Below are 16224 nucleotides of genomic sequence, written 5' to 3'. Positions count from 1 at the left end.
TGGAACTGTCCCCTTGGCGTTCCCGTTTCGTGAGCCACCGGGCCCCACCGGGCGTCCCGCGCTCACCCTGATCTCGCCCAGGGTCATGGATCGGTTTAGCCTCGTTTCTGTGGGATGCTCCGTGTTGGCTCCGCGAAGCTGACCTGTGACCCGGCTGCCACCTCTGCCCGCCCTGTGTTTCCTGGACGCTCGCTTCTCCCGAAAAATCTATCTTTGTCTGATTCAGACGTATACGCACAGGTGCACATACATGTGCATACAGATACGCACACATGCATACAATACATCTGCACACATGCACACATGCACACACACAGGTGCGCATGCACACATACATAGATGTACAAATGTGTGCATGCACACATATACACATATTCTCCCTGCACACACACACATACACATATGTATGTGCACACACATGAACATACATACACAGATATCCGTGCATATGTGTATATATACATACACACATACGTATACACACAGGCAGACACAGATACACGTATTCTCCCTACACACACACACACACACACACACACAGCCTCTCCCGTCCCGCGTGCTGACAAGCTCGCCCGGCAGAGGGCACGCGTCGCCAGGGCTTTGATCCACGTCATTTCGAGGTGAGTGGAGCAACAGTGCACAGTGGGCGAAGGAAGCTCATTTGTATCTAGAATATTTTAATATAGAAAATGTTTTTCAAAATCAATATAAGCCATTGGCTTCGGCCAGGTTTCTTTTACTGAGATGATTAATAACAGCCCAGGACCAGAGTTCTTCTCCACTATAAGTCTATTTTCTTGACTTGCTTGGATAGGACCTTAAAATATCATTCCTGGCATCTTTTAAAAATCTGCAGAGGACTCGATGCTAGCTTATTTTTTCAGGGTTTCAGTAGATTTTAGAGAAATAATACTCAGAGGGATGTAAAGACCTGCAATTAAACCCCATAGCTTCTCACACAGTCAGTTAATTCTGCTTGTAGCATTAAGACACCAGTTTAGTTAATTTCTGTTTGTGTAGAAAGGGATTTCCTTGAAAGGAGCATTTCGGGTTTATAGAGTTCTAATTGCCGATGAACATAGTGGCATGCCTTACCTCCGGGAGTCAAATTTACGTAGCATTAGATCAAATCTATTTCTGTCAATCACTTGCGTTAACTTTAAAGTGAAAATGCCGCGCCCACATATTTTTGACAAGGGCTTCGCCATCCTTCTTAGAGGCGATGCCTGGGCCGGTGTTTTAGAGTCGGGGCTGCTCAGGCAAGAGGCATCGGCAGCTTTCCCTGCCTTCCAAGATCATTTTCTTCAGCTTTCCAGTGAAATTAGAATGAAACCAAAGGAATATTTTAGGGCTCTGAACTTCAATTTTTAATTTCAAATAGTTGCTGCTGTTATCCATTTTTTTCCCATTAGAGCAAATATGTTATTTTTTAATGATTCGAGATTTTCAAAACTCTTTATTTTTGAAAGGCTCTCTGTTTTAAGGGCATTTCGCGAGGGGCCGCGTCCCGGGTGGTCCAGTGGTGACGGTCAGAAGTGAGTCCACGTGGAGCCTCCTGCGCGTTGCCCGTCTCTATTCCGCGGCCGGAGCTGGCGGGGCACCACCCTCCCAGAAGCCCCTGCAGCCGGGCAGAGGGCAGGGTCCCCTCCCCCTCCCCTGGCCACCGCCTGTCCCTCGGCAGGACTGCGTCCCCTTTGGCTCGTTTCCCCAAACCTAAAACCGATTCGAGGATGGAGGTCGAAGGGATCAGCGGCCCCACACAGTGCGGGGGGCGCCGCGTCCCAGACGTGACCACAGGCGCTCGGGCGGGGAGAGTGGAGGCCAGGCCGGTCCCCCGCGCACGCTGCTCGCATGCGCCCCCTCCCCTCGTCTGGTTCGCCGGGGCCCCCTTTCAGACGTTTTCCCCAGAACGACCGCCTTTGCATCGCCTGGGAGGAATCGCGTCCTGGACCCGGCGGCCCCTGGGAAGCGGCTTCTCTCTCTCACCCCGTTAACGTCTCCCTTCGCGTCCGACTCGAGTTTTAAAACGTTTCTGCCGCTGGGTCAGAGCGAACCCCAGAAACGGACTCTTTCTCCCTAGTAGTTTCGTGACGTCCCGCCGGAAAACGCCGCCAGGAACAGTAAGTTTCCACCTCGGCGCCCACAGCCGCGTCAGCCTCGCGAGCGCCCCCTTCTCGCTGCCGTCAGAGGCGGTCGGGGCGTCCTGACTCTCCGGGGCGCCCTGACTCTCCGCGGTCGCGGCCCCTGCCCGGGAGGCCACGCCTCCTGCCGCCTCTTCGCTTATTCCCTGACTTACCGCGTGGACTTATCTCCCCCGAGACCCCTTCCTCCTCCAGAGCTGGGGGAGCGTGCTCTTCCCCCTCGAGGGTGCCGTACCCCCGAACCGCGTCTCCCCAAACGCCGGCCTCCAGCTTTCGCGCATGACACGCACCAGCCGGGCTGTCACTGGCATGTTCTCGTCTGAGCCTAACGACTTCCTACTAACATGATAACCGCGAGACTCTAAACTCGCACCTCGCCTGATTGAAGGGGCTTCTTCCTTCGCGCCTCTCACCTGGCGGGGGCTGTATTTTAATGGGCTAAACCCATGAAAAGCAGACGTAACTCTTCGCTCTGACTCAGTAACTGGCCTGTGAGCGGCTGTGTAGGGGACGCTTGGTGATGTGTTGTTCCACAATGATTTTCTTGTGGCCTCCCTTTTATTTCTAAAAAATAGTTGCAATGCAATGGGCTATCAAATTTACTTTGTTTCTTTCTTTCTCCCCTCTGTTCGAAAGCCGCATGCTAAGAATAAAATCTATGTGCAGAGTCAAGGTAAGAATTTTGAAATATATGTATGTGGAAAAAAAAATGAGTCTTTATCTCGTAGAGACAGCTACTGAAATGTTTGTGGATGAAATAATACCGTGTCTGAGATTTACTTAGAAATAGTTTGTAGAATGGATACACTTTTATTCTCTAACATTAAGATAAAAGATAAACAGGAAAACATTATAAAAGAATGATGAAAAATGCAGATCACAACATGTTCCACTTGTGCAAGTGCCACATAGTCTGTCCATGGCATGGGTTTTCTTTTTTTGTCTTTTTTATAAGAGTTTATTTGGGCCAAACCGATGACATGTATTGGGGAGCAAGGTCTCACATGCCCGTCAGTGAATGTTTAAAAGAGAAAAGGGACGCGCTGCTCTGTTCAGGCTGAGTCGAGTTGGGGAGACCTGGAATGCTGGTGCCTCGGTGCCCACCCCTTCCTGCCCCCACCCCTTCCTGCCCTCACCCCTTCCTGCCCTCACCCCTTCCTGCCCTCACCCCGCCCTGCCTGATGGTGGCCGTGGACGTCCCTTCCTCAAGCCCTCGGGGTCTCCTACGCACGGCCAGGACATGACGGCACGGCCTCGTGGAAGTCAGGGACGGAGCGGTCCCGAAGAGCAACTGACTCCGACTGAGGGTCCACCGGGCAGTGAGGCCGGGGTCACGAGTCAGGCCCCGGGAGCTTCCCATGGTGCGGAGGGGCACACGGCCACCCGCGCGGCCCGTCATGCGGCTGCCGCCCGTCCAGACGTGTGTGTGGGGAAGGGAAGGCCGCGGGTCTTTTCTCGTGGAGACCCCGAGGGCTCGCTTTGAACCCCACGTGTGGAGGGACTCACGGGAGTTCACGAAGCACTCGGAACTCGGAGTGGCTTCGTAGGGGCCGAGCATGACCCTCGTTTGAACGGCAGCCAGGTGAGCTCCTTCTCCTTCCTCCCGCCCAGGGATCGCGACGGCCCCGAATGCCGCCTTTGACTGGAACGCCTTCCTCCAGCGTGCAGGTGAGAGACGGGACGGCCGACAGGTGAGGGGGCGGGGGCTGCGGCAGGTGAGGGGGCGGGGACGGCGGCAGGTGGGGGGGCGGGGACGGCGGCAGGTGAGGGGCGGGGGCCGCGGCAGGTGAGGGGGCGGGGACGGCGGCAGGTGAGGGGGCGGGGGCGGCGGCAGGTGAGGGGGAGGGGGCGGCGGCAGGTGAGGGGGCGGGGGCGGCGGCAGGTGAGGGGGCGGCGGCCGCGGCAGGTGAGGGGCGGGGACTGCCGAGGGCTTTGGCCGAAGCGCACCTCGTCGGCCGGTGTGGGTTGCTTGCCGCGCGCTCGCGGTTTTGGACGAGAGGCCGTTCCGGCCGGCGCGGGCACAGCTGGCTCCGCTCGGGTCCCGGAGGCGCCTGCCGCAGGCGGGACGCTCGCTGTCACGCCACGTGACGGTCGCCCTCTCGAGGCCGCCGCCCTCCGTGCTCACGTGATGCTGCTTCGCTAGTCACACACGTGATACATGACCGTTGGGAAAAAATGTGAAAACGGAGATCAGCTAGAACAACGAAAATTTGAAACCGTTTGAAATCTCAGCGCCAAAAAGGAACATTTTGACTTGATACCATCGTTCTCAACAATTTTACATGCATAATGATTTTTACGTATTTATAGATATAACATTGATATTATAGCTATATCGTATCATCACATTTATCTTTAAAATGATATATAAAATATATCTTAAAATGTTAACCAACATGTTAACATATAAAATATTTCATAACATAAAATTGTATAATTATAGCTATAATTAGGTGTCAAACATATAATTATGTGTCTTTATTTTTGAGGATTTTATTCTTTCAATGCCATTGTTGAGTGTTTTTAACTCTCGTTTTGAGCTGCGCGTTGCTAGCATGTAGAAACGCGCTTGGTTCGCGCACCCCGACGCCGTGCTCCGCAGGCTCGTCTGTCAGCCCGGACCACCGCCCGGTCTTTCCTTCCTCCGCGGCGGCGTCGCGACGTCCGTGAGCCCGTCGCCTGCGGGCTCCGGGGGCGCGACACGTAGCGGCGAGGCGCTCGGCCGCCGTCTCCACGCGCTTGCCCGGCGGGTCGTCGCGCGAGGCGAGCAGCAGAGAGTGTGGCCGTGGGTGGGACGAGGCCGCTCCTCGGAGCTGCCCGGGGCGTGGGGGTCACCCTGGGGGGGAGCGTCGGCGGGCACGCCCGGTGGTGACCCCGCGAGGACGCCCCATGGCGCGCGGTGCGTTTCCGGGCGCGGCGGGTAAGCACCAGGAAAAGCGCTTCGCTCGGCGTCCTCGGCGCGGAAAGTGTCGCTGTGCACAGGGGCCGGGCAGCGCGCGCCTGGCGGTCACGGCCGCCTCCCAGGCCGACCGCGCGGGAGGCCGGCGAAGGCGCGAGGACGGTCCGCAGTGGGGAGTCCCGGCGCTTCTCCCGAGGGCCTGGAGTGGGGGGGGGCACCTGAGGTCGCGCCTCCCGCCCGTGAACTCAGAGAAGAGGCCGAAAATGCAAAAGCAGCAAACAGGAGGACGCCCCGAGGCCGTTTTCGCTCCCAAACCTGGGAACAATCCCTCTGCCACGGACCCCGTGTCAGCGTTAGGGTCCCCCGAAGAGAATAAGCCCTAGCTAGCAAACGACGAAGGCTCCTGGGCTTAAAACATTAAACGATTCGTATGCTAACCAGACTCTGTGTTCTCAACGGATCGACGAGGAACACGACAAAGAATAAAGGTTACGGCACTGAGCAGCCTTGCTGCAGCTTGTCACGTGACATTCGCGGCGGCGACTCGGATCGGAAGACAGCGGTTTGGACGTCAGGTTGGTTCCCTGGGCTTTGAGTTTTCCCGTTCATTCCCATATACATCTCAAACAGCTCAGTGACCCACGAGTTTTGCCTTGAAACGTCGACGACCAAGACGTTTAAAGTGTTGATTCCTTGTGGGCATCAAACTGCCAAACTCCAGAAGCTGGAATCTGACCCGGCCGCGCCGTCCTGTTTTTTCGTTTTTCATTTAATTCCATTTCTATCATTTATTTAAGGTTTTTTTTTTTTCCTCTCTCTCTGTGAAAATTCTATTTGTTTTCCTCTGTGGACACTCTGCCTAACTCAGACGCTACTATTTTTCTTCCTCGGGCTATTCCCAGGAAAACGCGCTTGCTTCTCGTGTGAGAAATCGCTGTGGCGGGTCCCCTTACGCCTCCATGGCCCGCGAATCAGATCCTCCGGCTGAAGTTCCCTAGTCGGGTGCGCTCGTCTGAAGGTCTTGAGTTATCTTCTCCCCCAATAACACATGAAAAGGAAAATAAAGAGCGCCGCCGGCCTAGAAGGAGAGGGGGCTGACGGTGGCTTCACGCGGGCCCGGCGACTGCTCAGTGCCCGAGGGGACGAGGCGGCGTGGCTTTGGGACGGACGCGGGCCCCGGCCACGGAAACGACACGTTCCATTGCGAAGGTGACAATACGGTGACATCGGGAGGACGCGTGGATGCGAGTGAGTGTGAGCGATGAGCTCAAGCCTCGGGTCGCGTTTAACCTGGACATCGGCGCAAACGCAAAGGCAAGGAAACCGCGTTTGGGTGAAAACGAGGAAACGGAGGGAGGAACCCGCCTCCCCGACGCCGGCGGCGCGAACCTGCCAGACCAGTCCGCTCCGTTCTCTTCAAACCTCGGAGGATGGACCGACCACGTGGCCCGCAGGCTGGCCGGGGCCACAGGGAGCCCGAGGTCTGGCCACTCCGAGTCGCTGTGCGTCACGGTCCAAACATTTGGAGGATGGCGCTGTCAGCCGCTCTCCCGCCCCCAGGCTGACCCTCCGGGGACCGCGGGGGGTGGGGGAGAGGGAGGGGCCCCCCTTTTCCAGCTTTACTTGACCCGAAGGGCGCCGGGTCTTCCGAGCAGCGAACGGCGTCCAGTCAAAGCGAAGGCGCACGGTCCGTTTCCCCGTGGTCCTTGTCACGTGGCAGGAAGGAGGATGTGCGGGGCGTGTTTGTGCCGAGCCGTCCCCGGTGTCTAAAGGGGCGCCGTCCTCGCGCTCGTCTCTGGACGCCAGTGCCCGCGCGCCAGCTGCGCTCCTGACTCTGCTTTGTCTGCGGTTCGGCCACAGTCCCCGCCCCCCACCCCCTCTCTGGAGCGTCCACATTTTTCCCCGTCCTGCGGCCTCCCGTCTTTCCGCCCCCTGTATGTTTGAATAGGTAGAAGCGGCACGTGCTCCGTGTGACCCGTCAGGAGACACGCGACCCCACCTTCTCCCGTTCCGGTGTTTTTACATGAAGCGTGTGCGTGCGTGTGCACGTGTGTGCGTGCGAACACGCAGCCACGTGCGCTGGGCTAAGGCTTCCTCCCTCAGGTAAGGGGTGTCCCCTGCGTGGCTCCAGAGGTCCGTCTCCTTTGTAATTAATAAGTAATTATGGAGAAGGCACTTTCGTTTGCGTCCTCATCAGACTTGTCCTCGCTGGCTTCGGCGTTCTTTGGCGGTTCTGGTCTGGTAATGTGGGTTTCGACGTTTTCCCGCACCCGACCTTCCTATCCTTGAAGGCGTTCTTCAACTTTTATCGTGTATGGAAGGGAGTAGCTGGTCTCCTGACCTCTGACGCACCTGTCTGACCTCAGCTTCCTCTGACCTCAGATTTGGATTCTGCACGTCAGCTTCCGGCTTCAACTTCTGATCAAACAAAACGCGTCGGAGTTTGTATCTCTAAGATTAGTTTCAAGATACTCATAATATTTCGGAAATATTTAAAACCGCAACATCTCTCAATGAAACCGTCCACGGTCAATTCAGAGACTGATAATTTTTTAAGGCTTTTCTAAGAAGAACGTCTGAATCATTTTAGTAAACGTTTTAGTAAAGGTTTTCTTCACGTCTGGTTCTGTTTTATGTATTATTATTGTTATCGTTGTTGTTGTTATTTGGCTTTTGCGATTGTGTTAAATGTGATACACATCGGTGTATTTTACTATATTCAGACGAACTGTATTCTCACTCAAGACTCACACAAGGATAGACAAAAGGAAATCGTTTAAGTAATCAAGTCATGAAGGGATGAAATGAATGGATGAAGACCTTTCACTGGCATGGTTTTATGTCCAGGTGCAGCAGCTTGCAGGGGACGGGGTTTGAGGTCGGCGCGTGTTAATTACATTAAGTTTCTGTTGCACCGACGACCTAGGTCTGCGTAACGAGCCACCCCGACGTACAGCGGCTTAAAACGCCCGCCGCGCGGTTTCTCGGGATTTCACGGCTCGGCCCTTGGCCCAGGCTCATCCTCGCTTCCCCCGAGTCTGCCGGGCTCACTCGTGCGTTTGCAGCCGGCCGAGCCTGGCTCGGGGTTGCCGGCCGGGAGGGATGTCGGCTCACTCCGGGCGATGGAGGCAGAGGTCAGGGGAGGGACAGCTGGCCGGGAAGCCGGGACCCGGGGCTTCGGAGCTGCGTCCACGGGTCATCGCTACCATGCTGTCAGGCCACGGCCTCGCTCCCGAAAACGCGGCGGGCTCTTCTGTTGCAGAGATTAAGCAGCGAGCCGACGAGGTGTGCGTGTTCCTCCTGGTCTGCGGGCTGAGACGGGTGAAGGACCCCCTCTTCCTGGTGGACGCGTTCTCAGGTAGGCCCCGGACGCCGCCGGCCGGCTGGAGCCCGGGCCCCTGGGCAGTGCGGCCTTGCCGTCCCTCCTCACGCTCTGCACGGGAGCAGAGCGGCTTCGAGAGTGCCCTGGAAGCGACCAGGAGACGACAGTGCCGCGGAGCGGATTCGCTTGTTTTCCACTTTCCTGTGCCCGTAGCTATTGAGGGAATCGTCCAAAAAGAGCCAGTAGCGATAAGGCCGAGGCGGTCTCAGCGGACAGCGTCTCACGCACGGCGCTTTGTCTGGTGCATTCGCAGGCACGTTGCCTAAGCTGATCTCTGTGCCCGTCGGTAAATCCCCAAGCTTCATCCTTAGATATCCGAATGATGCGTACGTAACGTTCTAGAAAAATAACACTGTACCAAAAAGCAAAATACGTCAAATATTTACACTTTAAATGAACGTAATTCAAGTTGACTAAGTCAGTCAGTGTGAATAAAAGAAAAATGATGAGGAATCATTTATATCGCAGTGCAATTAACAAGCTGACTCGTCTGTAGCTGTGACTTACACCCATTTTAAAAGCGTTTCTTTTCCTTTTTCTGCCCCCAGAATGGCATCGAGAGGAACCCCGTGTTTACATGGTGATCGTGGGCCCCGAGGTAGGGCGACCGGCCGCAAACACCTGTCTCTCTCTCTCTGTTGGCCCCTTCGTGCGTTTTATGTATTTTCTGACATTAGTTTACTGACTTTTCTAACCGAATCATTTTGTCCTTTCTGAGTCAATAAAGGCTTTTCGCCTTTAAAAAAACAAAGGAAAGCCAGACCAAGGTTAAAGATTACGAGGCTTTATGCATTTTTGGGATTAATCTCTTGCTACCCAGGGATAAAGAGTAAGTTCTCACGGAAACGCGGAGCCCTTTATAAAGAGCAGGTTGCCCGGCGGAAAGGTCCGTCTACACCCCGCAGGAGGCGGGCGTCGCACGTGGCCCAAATCGCCTTAGGAACCGCCCCAAGCGTCTCGCAAAAGAGCAGCGTCCGCGCCGGCGCGCTCGGCCCGTAACCGCCTTACCGGGGACGGCAGCGGCGGGGAGGCGTCCGGGTCGGACCGCGGCTGTCCATGACCTGCCACTAATGTGGGTCGGGCGTGCGCCCCGCGCCCCCCCACCCCCAGGTTCAGGGACGCGGCGAGGGTCATCTCAGGACCGTGACCCTGGATTTGCGGCGGGAGGTTCGGACGCTGTGGCACACGGGGTGTTTCCGGCCAGCGGGACGTGAGGCTGCTAGATGCCTCCCGGGCTTCGCAGGGCATCTGTGCCGGGGCCGCATGGCGAGCCGCCCGAGAACGGCCCCCCCCCCCCCGAGAACGCCCCCACCCCCGCCCCCCGTCTGCACGCGGGCCCAGCAGGGAGGGGCGGGCCTGTGCGCGTCCAATGCCGCGTTGCTCGCCGCCCCTCGCAGGGCCGAGTGTCGTTCTGCGCGGCTCGGAGCTTCATCCGCGCTGCGATTCTTCCTCGTGGAGGCATTCTAGCTCCCCCGGGACCCACCCAGCACCAATGGGGTCGCACGCACTTCTCAGCATGCTCAAACACCTTTGGAGGTGACGGGTTTGTCCGGAAAAAGGCCGCCTAACCCAGTAAACGCCTCTGAGGCTGGAATCGGGGTGGCCACAGCGGCCAGCGCGGGGAGACGGGAGGACCTTCCTCTGTCGTTTGGTATAACGCGTGCGCGCGCGCACACACACACACACACATACACTCAGCACACACTCACTGCCAGCCTCGTGAAAACAAGGTGGCTCCCAGCACACTAATTAGCCTTGGTCCCTTGTTCCCTGTCACGGGAGAGAGCGAGACGCCCGGATCCGAACGCGCCTGCGGTGACCCAGCCTCCCCGAGGCCCTGCCTCCGACGCCATCGCGGCTGGGAGCTCGGACTTCAGCACGTGGTTTGAGTCGCAGACGTTCAGGCCACAGCAGTTGCCCACCTCGTAAAAGGTCTTTATCGAATCTAAGAGGAAAGCAAGAGCCAGCACCCCAAATGCCTTCATGTCATCTCGGTGGACGGAATCATTTCAGCGTCTTAATTACTGAAGGCAGCATCGAACCCGTCGGTCACGAACTCCTTCGAGAGCTTGTTTACTTCTGAGTCCCGCCACCCCAGCGTCCCCAGAGGGCTGGGAACCGACACACACAGACCCACGTTCGGGTCCCTTCCTGGCTCAGGCAGCCTCGTGTCTGACGGCCGCGTGCCTACCGGCGGGTGTCGACAAACAGCTCCCTGGGGCCGGGGCCGGGAAGCCGCTTCCTAAAAGCCCCGTTTGCCTATTTCCACGTGTGAAAGCTTTCACCGCGGCCAGGTTCAAGGTGTCAGGCAGACGTGACAACACGTTCATGTGCGCTGTGACCCGCCACACGCACACACACACGCACACACACGCACACCCCCTCCCCGCGTGGACGTGCCGGGTGCCGGCTCCGCACTGAAACGAGGCTTCTGGGAAGCAGCGATGTCCCGCGGCGTGATGCGCTGTAGGGGCGTCGCCGTGTCCGCCGCGTCGCACCGGCTGGGGCCGCGAACCCTCCCACCTGCTGGCAAGGTGCGAACGAGAACAGACGTGGAACCTGCCCTCAGTCCCGGCTCCCGGCTCCTCCGGCTCCTCCTCCGGGACACTAATCCTCCGACCTGTCTGCAGCCCCCAACTGGGCCGCATCTTGAAACATAGTTTCAAATTCAGTGTTACACTTGCAAGAATCTAAGAGCATTTTGTCAATTCTTTTTAAATTGTAATTGTTGTTAATTATGGGGGTGGGGGGGGCGGGGAGTGCAGGGCCAAACCAGCCTCTCGTTGTTTCGTTGAAGAGTTTGCAGTTGGATGGACCGGACGCGCTGAGTGTATGTGGCAGCTTCATCCTAAGTGGGCAGTAGGCCCCGTGGCAGCCAAAATCGTGTCCCCTGAGGCCGTCTCGGTGCCTCAGTAAGTGGACTTACCCGGGCAGGAGTCCCTGTGTGCAAACAGCGTGGTGGTTTGGTGTCCGGTCGGGAGCCGGGCGGGTCCCTGTGACACAGTGAGCGGGTAGCTTCAGGCCTCCGTGCTCACCTCTCAAATCCGGAGCCTCGGGAAGAGCGGCGTGTGTCTGGGCGCGTGCAGGTGCACAGCCACGCTTCCAGGCGCGTCGGGGCTGGCGGGGCTGGCGGGGCTGGCGGGGCTGGCGGGGCGGCCCCGGCGCCCGCCCGCCCCCCTCGCGGCTTCGGACTCTGTCTCCTGCCGCTGCCCGTGTGTAAACCGCCGTGTCCGAGCTCAGGTGTGAGCACGAAATGCGTTTCCCTCATCTGCTCCCCCAGCGCCCCGAGGCGCTGCTGGGTTTCTTGGGTTACACACGAGGGGCCCCCGCTGTGAGCGGCGCGGGGCGGGGGTGGGGCCGGCCTGGTGGCCGCATCCAGGACCCCACACGGTCTGCGCCGCCGCGGCTGCGGCCTCTGCGCCTCTGCGTGTGAGTCGGCTGAAGGAACAGATGGAGGGAAGCCTGCCGGCGTCGCAGCCCAGCTCGAAAACACAGCTGTTCGTTTTCGCGCTGATTCAGAAAAACATATTCTCACCAGAGATGCGCCGGGACGAACGCAGTGCCTGACCCGGAGGGCGTGCTCCTGCCGGGTCGCTCCAGAGCGAGGAGCGAAACCCACGTTCGGGGAGACGAGGCTGTGAGTAACGGAAGAGTTGCACCTGGCTTCTTTTGGCGATTGACATATAATGCACGTCCTGTAAAAGTCGCCATTTTAGAGCGTACAATCCAATGGCCGTTCAGCACGTGCACAGAGTTGCCACGTCAGACCTCCCCACTGCGGGAACACGTCCGTCACCCATCGGTGGCCGCTCCCCGTGCCCTGCCGCCCCGGCCCCGGCCCCCGCAAACCTCCTCCCCGTCTCTGTGGATTTGCCTCATTCTGGACGTTCCGTGTAAACGGGGTTGCCTCACCCGCGGGCCTCTGTGTCTGGCTTCTCTCAGCACCGTGTCCCCGGGGCCACCCGTGCTGTGGCGAGTGTCAGAGCCTCGTCCCCTCTACAGCCCAGCCGCGTCGCCCCCCGGTGTGGCTGGGCCGCCTCTGTTCCCGTCACCAGCTGACGGACATGCCCTTGGCGTTAGAAGAGCGTTCCTAGGGAAGGCTCCGCATTAAAAATAAAATTCGAACTTTGTCTCGGATCCACGCGGGGCTTCGGCTGGGCCGGCCTCAGCGGCGTCACAGCGAAACCCTCACGGGGGGTCAGATCGAGCTCTCCCCGGGGCCGCGGATGCTTCTGACCCGAGGCCTGGAATTGGGGGGCCTCACTTCCCCACGCTCCGGCGCGACAGGCCGACCGACGAGCAGCGTGCGTGGGCTTCTGAGCTTTGTCTCGGGTCCCCCTCTCCGCCTGGGCTCGGCGCCCCGCCCTGCGCGGTGGGGCCCCCGCTCCGTGGCCGTCCCCCTGTGACCCCGGCCCAGCCCACGCTCACCCGGAACCCTGTCCTTGTCTCCTTCCAGGTCGACCCCGTGTTCACCCGGGAAGTGAAAGCCGGAGTGAGGAGGTGAGCGGGGGGACGGCGGCAGGGACCCGGTCGCGGCCCCCGGGTCCGCGCAGCGGTCGCCGCGTCCCGGGCTCCGTTCCCAGCGCCTCGCGGACGCCGCCTCACCGGGCCCGCGGGTGCTGCCGCGAGGGTCTGCGTGCCGCGTGCCCCCATCCACAGGGGGGGCGGGGAGCGGGGGGGGGGCCGAACTGTGGGACCAGAAAAACAAAACGGCGAAATGCCGTTGCCTCCGGGTGGCGGGAACGTGGGCGTTTGCGAGTCATTCTATCTCAGGATTCCCGTTTCTTTCTGTTTATCATACATCTTATCGTCTCTACTAGTATCCTTAAAAAGGTCGTTTGAAAAAGGGTCGAATGATTCGGAAAGGGCCGTTCCCTCAGTCCTGCAGAGGGAAATGGCAGAAAGCTCCCCTCTGGCCTCCGGCGTCAGGGACGCTTGTGACTTGGTGTCGCTGAGGGCCACGGGCTGCCCCCCGGCCTCACGGGAGACAGCCGTGTGCAGAGGGTCCGCGGCCGGTCCCGGCCGTCCGCGAGGGCCCCGCGGTGGGCACAGCCGCCTGCCCCCTGTCGTTGCAGGGCTGCGGGGGTGCGGCTGCTCCCCGAGATGGCGCAGGGCGACCTGCACGCCGCCCTCAAGCACTGCTCCGCGCTGGTGAACAGCTCCGTCTCAGAGGGCATGTCGGCCGCGGTCCTGGAGGTGAGCGCTGGGGCCTGGCGCGCGGCGGGGACGGGTCCATGCGTGCTCGTCATGGGGCAGGGTGGGGCGGGCGGCGACACGCCTGCCGGTCTGGTCTCGCAGCTCCAGCTCCGCAGCTCGCAAAGAGCGGAGGCGTTTGCCCCGGGGCGCGCACGCCGGCATGTGCTCTCTGCATCGGGATAAAGGTCGTCGCGTCCTACGTGGCTGGTCCTCCTCGCCGGTGACAGCGTGGCGCACAGCTGGGGCACGCTGCACCCCAGCCCCGCTGGGCGGCTCCGGGGGAGGGCGGCGGGGGCCAGAGGCTGGAGTGGGGTGTGGGGCGTGGGGTGGAGGCGCGGCCCTGCAGGGAGCCTCCGTTCCCCGTTTCTTCCTCCTTTTTGCAGTGTGTTCTTTAGGGGGTGGGGAAGGCATGGGCGGGAGACGGCCGGGCCCAGCTCCCTCGCCGAGCTTCCGGCCTGCCGCATTGCCTGGTCGGCGTGGGCCGCGCGGGCACCTTCCGGCCGCCCTGCGGCCCGTGGCCGGCTCCCCTGTGGAATAACCGGCCTCCGCCGCGGGCCTCGGGTGGACGCTGGGGGGCCGGCTGGCGCCCCGCAGCCCCGTTGCCGGCTCACCCCCCCTTCGCCCCGCTGCAGGCTGCACTCAGCTGCCGGGTGCCGCTGACCTGAGGCCATGTGCCGCGGTGCGCGCCCCACGCAGGGCAGACGGGGCCCCCGTGCCTCACTCTGCCGTCGGTGCCTCGCGCTCAGATCCCTCCTGAGGCGCGACCTCAGCGAGGGGGCCCCGTTTGCTCCTGCGGCCGCGGCACCGGGCAGCCCGGCCTCGCTAGGCCGCAGGTGGCAGCGCTGTGACGTGTCCCGTCGCGGCACCGGCTGGCGCCTTGGCGCGTGTGACGGCGGCCGAGCCCAGGGCAGGCGCAGCTCCCAGGCCCTGGGCCTGCCACGCGGGCGCCACGCTGCCTCCCTCCCCCGATGCGGCTCTCAGTCCCAGGGTGCTCAGAGCGGTGCCGTTGGGGCCACGTGTTCGTGAGACCCCCGAGTCCCTCGGACGCTCATTGAAATTACGTAACTTAGTGGCCGAAGGTAGAGCCTGTGAAACAGCGTTTCAGAGAACACGGCAACTCAGCGGGGAAGAACATCCTCCCTCGATTTAAGACGTGACCGATGTTGCACACCCGATACCTTCTTTGAATGTGGCATCATTTAAAAGAAAAAAAAAACAATCAAACGATCGGGGGCGGGGCCTACGCTCGCCCTCGCCCGAGATTCCAGCTTCCGAGGACAAGGACGCCTGGAAGACCTGAGTGTGGGGCTCGCAGTGCATTTACCGCAGCCAGACCTCAGGGCCTCGCTCTGCGGCTGAGGATTAGCGTCAGTCACTGTGGGGTGAAATCAGCTGCAGCTGTGGTCGGGGGTGGGGGGGGCCGTGCAGCCCGCCCCTGCCCTGGCCCAGGAGCCGAGCGCTGTCACCGTGCCTGTCCCGGGGCCCTGGCCGCTTCGCCTCCCCTCCCCCCGTAAAGACCCCCCCCCAACGTCTTCAGAGAAGGCGAAGTGGAATTCGGGGTGATCGCCAACCGGCACACGCAGCATCCCGCTGCAGACGAGAGGCTGTCACATCTCATCTGCCTCCACGGGAGAGACAGCTGTCGGCAATTCTGACGCCTTGAAATGTTGACGCGTTCGCTTCGAAAACTCCAAAATAACCTTTGGGTGGCGGGCTTTGAATGGAGCTGACTTCTGGGGGCGGCGGGTGCGTTTCGTTAGCGGCGACTCAGACCCCGGCCAGGGACCCGCAGCGTGAGTGTGCCCTGGGGGGAGGGTCCCCTGCCCTTTCAGAATTAGCTTTGTTTTCTCGCGGAGCGCGTAAAGCCCCGGCTGAGAAAACACTCCTTCCTTGATGAGTCCAAAACGCAGACTTCAGCTCAACGTGCCTTCCTGCCGCGACTCCGCCGTTTCAAGTCTGGGCGTGTTGTGGAGTCAAATCCAGCACGAATTTAAATGAACGGCATTTTACTTTAATTTTTTTAAAAAGTATTTTCTCATCTGAGTCTTCCTCGTGGGCTCCCCTCCCCACCCCAGAACACAGACACGCATGCATACACGCACATACACGGACCGCACACGTGTGCACACACATGCACACACCTGTACACGCACACGCACACACTCTGCCTGGGGTACGGGAGGGCCCATTCTAAAGCACGGAGCAGTGAGAAGGTCCGTCCCAGACCAAGTCCGTCCCAGACCAAGTACGTCCCAGCCCCAGGCCCCGTGCCTTCCCCAAACACCAGAGTGCGCCCAGCCAGTCAGTCCGTGAAGCGCTCCGGCCCGCACGGTGAGAGGCGCCACCTCGGGAAACTTCGCCCGGGCCACCCGGTTCCCGTCCCGAAGTGCAGTGAGGGTCAACCATGCCGGCCTTTACCGCACGAAACGGAAGTGGAGAACCACGGCTGGCAGCCCCTCTGCGGCCGCAAAGTACCCCCGAGAGGCCCCAACCCGGGGGCCCATCGCCGTTCCTGGGAGGTGGCCGTGCAGCCGGGGACGCGCGGGCAGCTGGGGCTCTCGTCCACGCAGCAAGCCAGCTCTGCTCCCCCGCCCGCCCCGGCAGGG

General features: G+C 60.1%; 1 protein-coding gene across 4 annotated transcripts in view; it reads left to right on the top strand.

Moving 5' to 3' along the window:
- Positions 1-16224, top strand: part of GLT1D1 (glycosyltransferase 1 domain containing 1) — a 50680-nt gene that overhangs the window by 30727 nt on the left and 3729 nt on the right. For 2 of the 4 annotated variants that reach the window (XM_036220809.1, XM_036220812.1), the window contains 7 exons: positions 2084-2120; positions 2770-2814; positions 3753-3809; positions 8303-8398; positions 8971-9020; positions 12879-12922; positions 13498-13618. In XM_036220809.1, the coding sequence (XP_036076702.1) occupies positions 2084-2120; positions 2770-2814; positions 3753-3809; positions 8303-8398; positions 8971-9020; positions 12879-12922; positions 13498-13618 (450 nt within the window). The remainder of the gene's footprint in view (positions 1-2083; positions 2121-2769; positions 2815-3752; positions 3810-8302; positions 8399-8970; positions 9021-12878; positions 12923-13497; positions 13619-16224) is intronic. The other 2 variants (XM_036220811.1, XM_016145978.2) reach the window with 1 other exon arrangement.

The sequence above is a fragment of the Rousettus aegyptiacus genome, unplaced genomic scaffold (assembly GCF_014176215.1).
Source record: "Rousettus aegyptiacus isolate mRouAeg1 unplaced genomic scaffold, mRouAeg1.p scaffold_m13_p_5, whole genome shotgun sequence".
NCBI classification, from domain to species: domain Eukaryota; kingdom Metazoa; phylum Chordata; class Mammalia; order Chiroptera; family Pteropodidae; genus Rousettus; species Rousettus aegyptiacus.
This window is presented reverse-complemented; position numbering and strand designations above follow the sequence as displayed.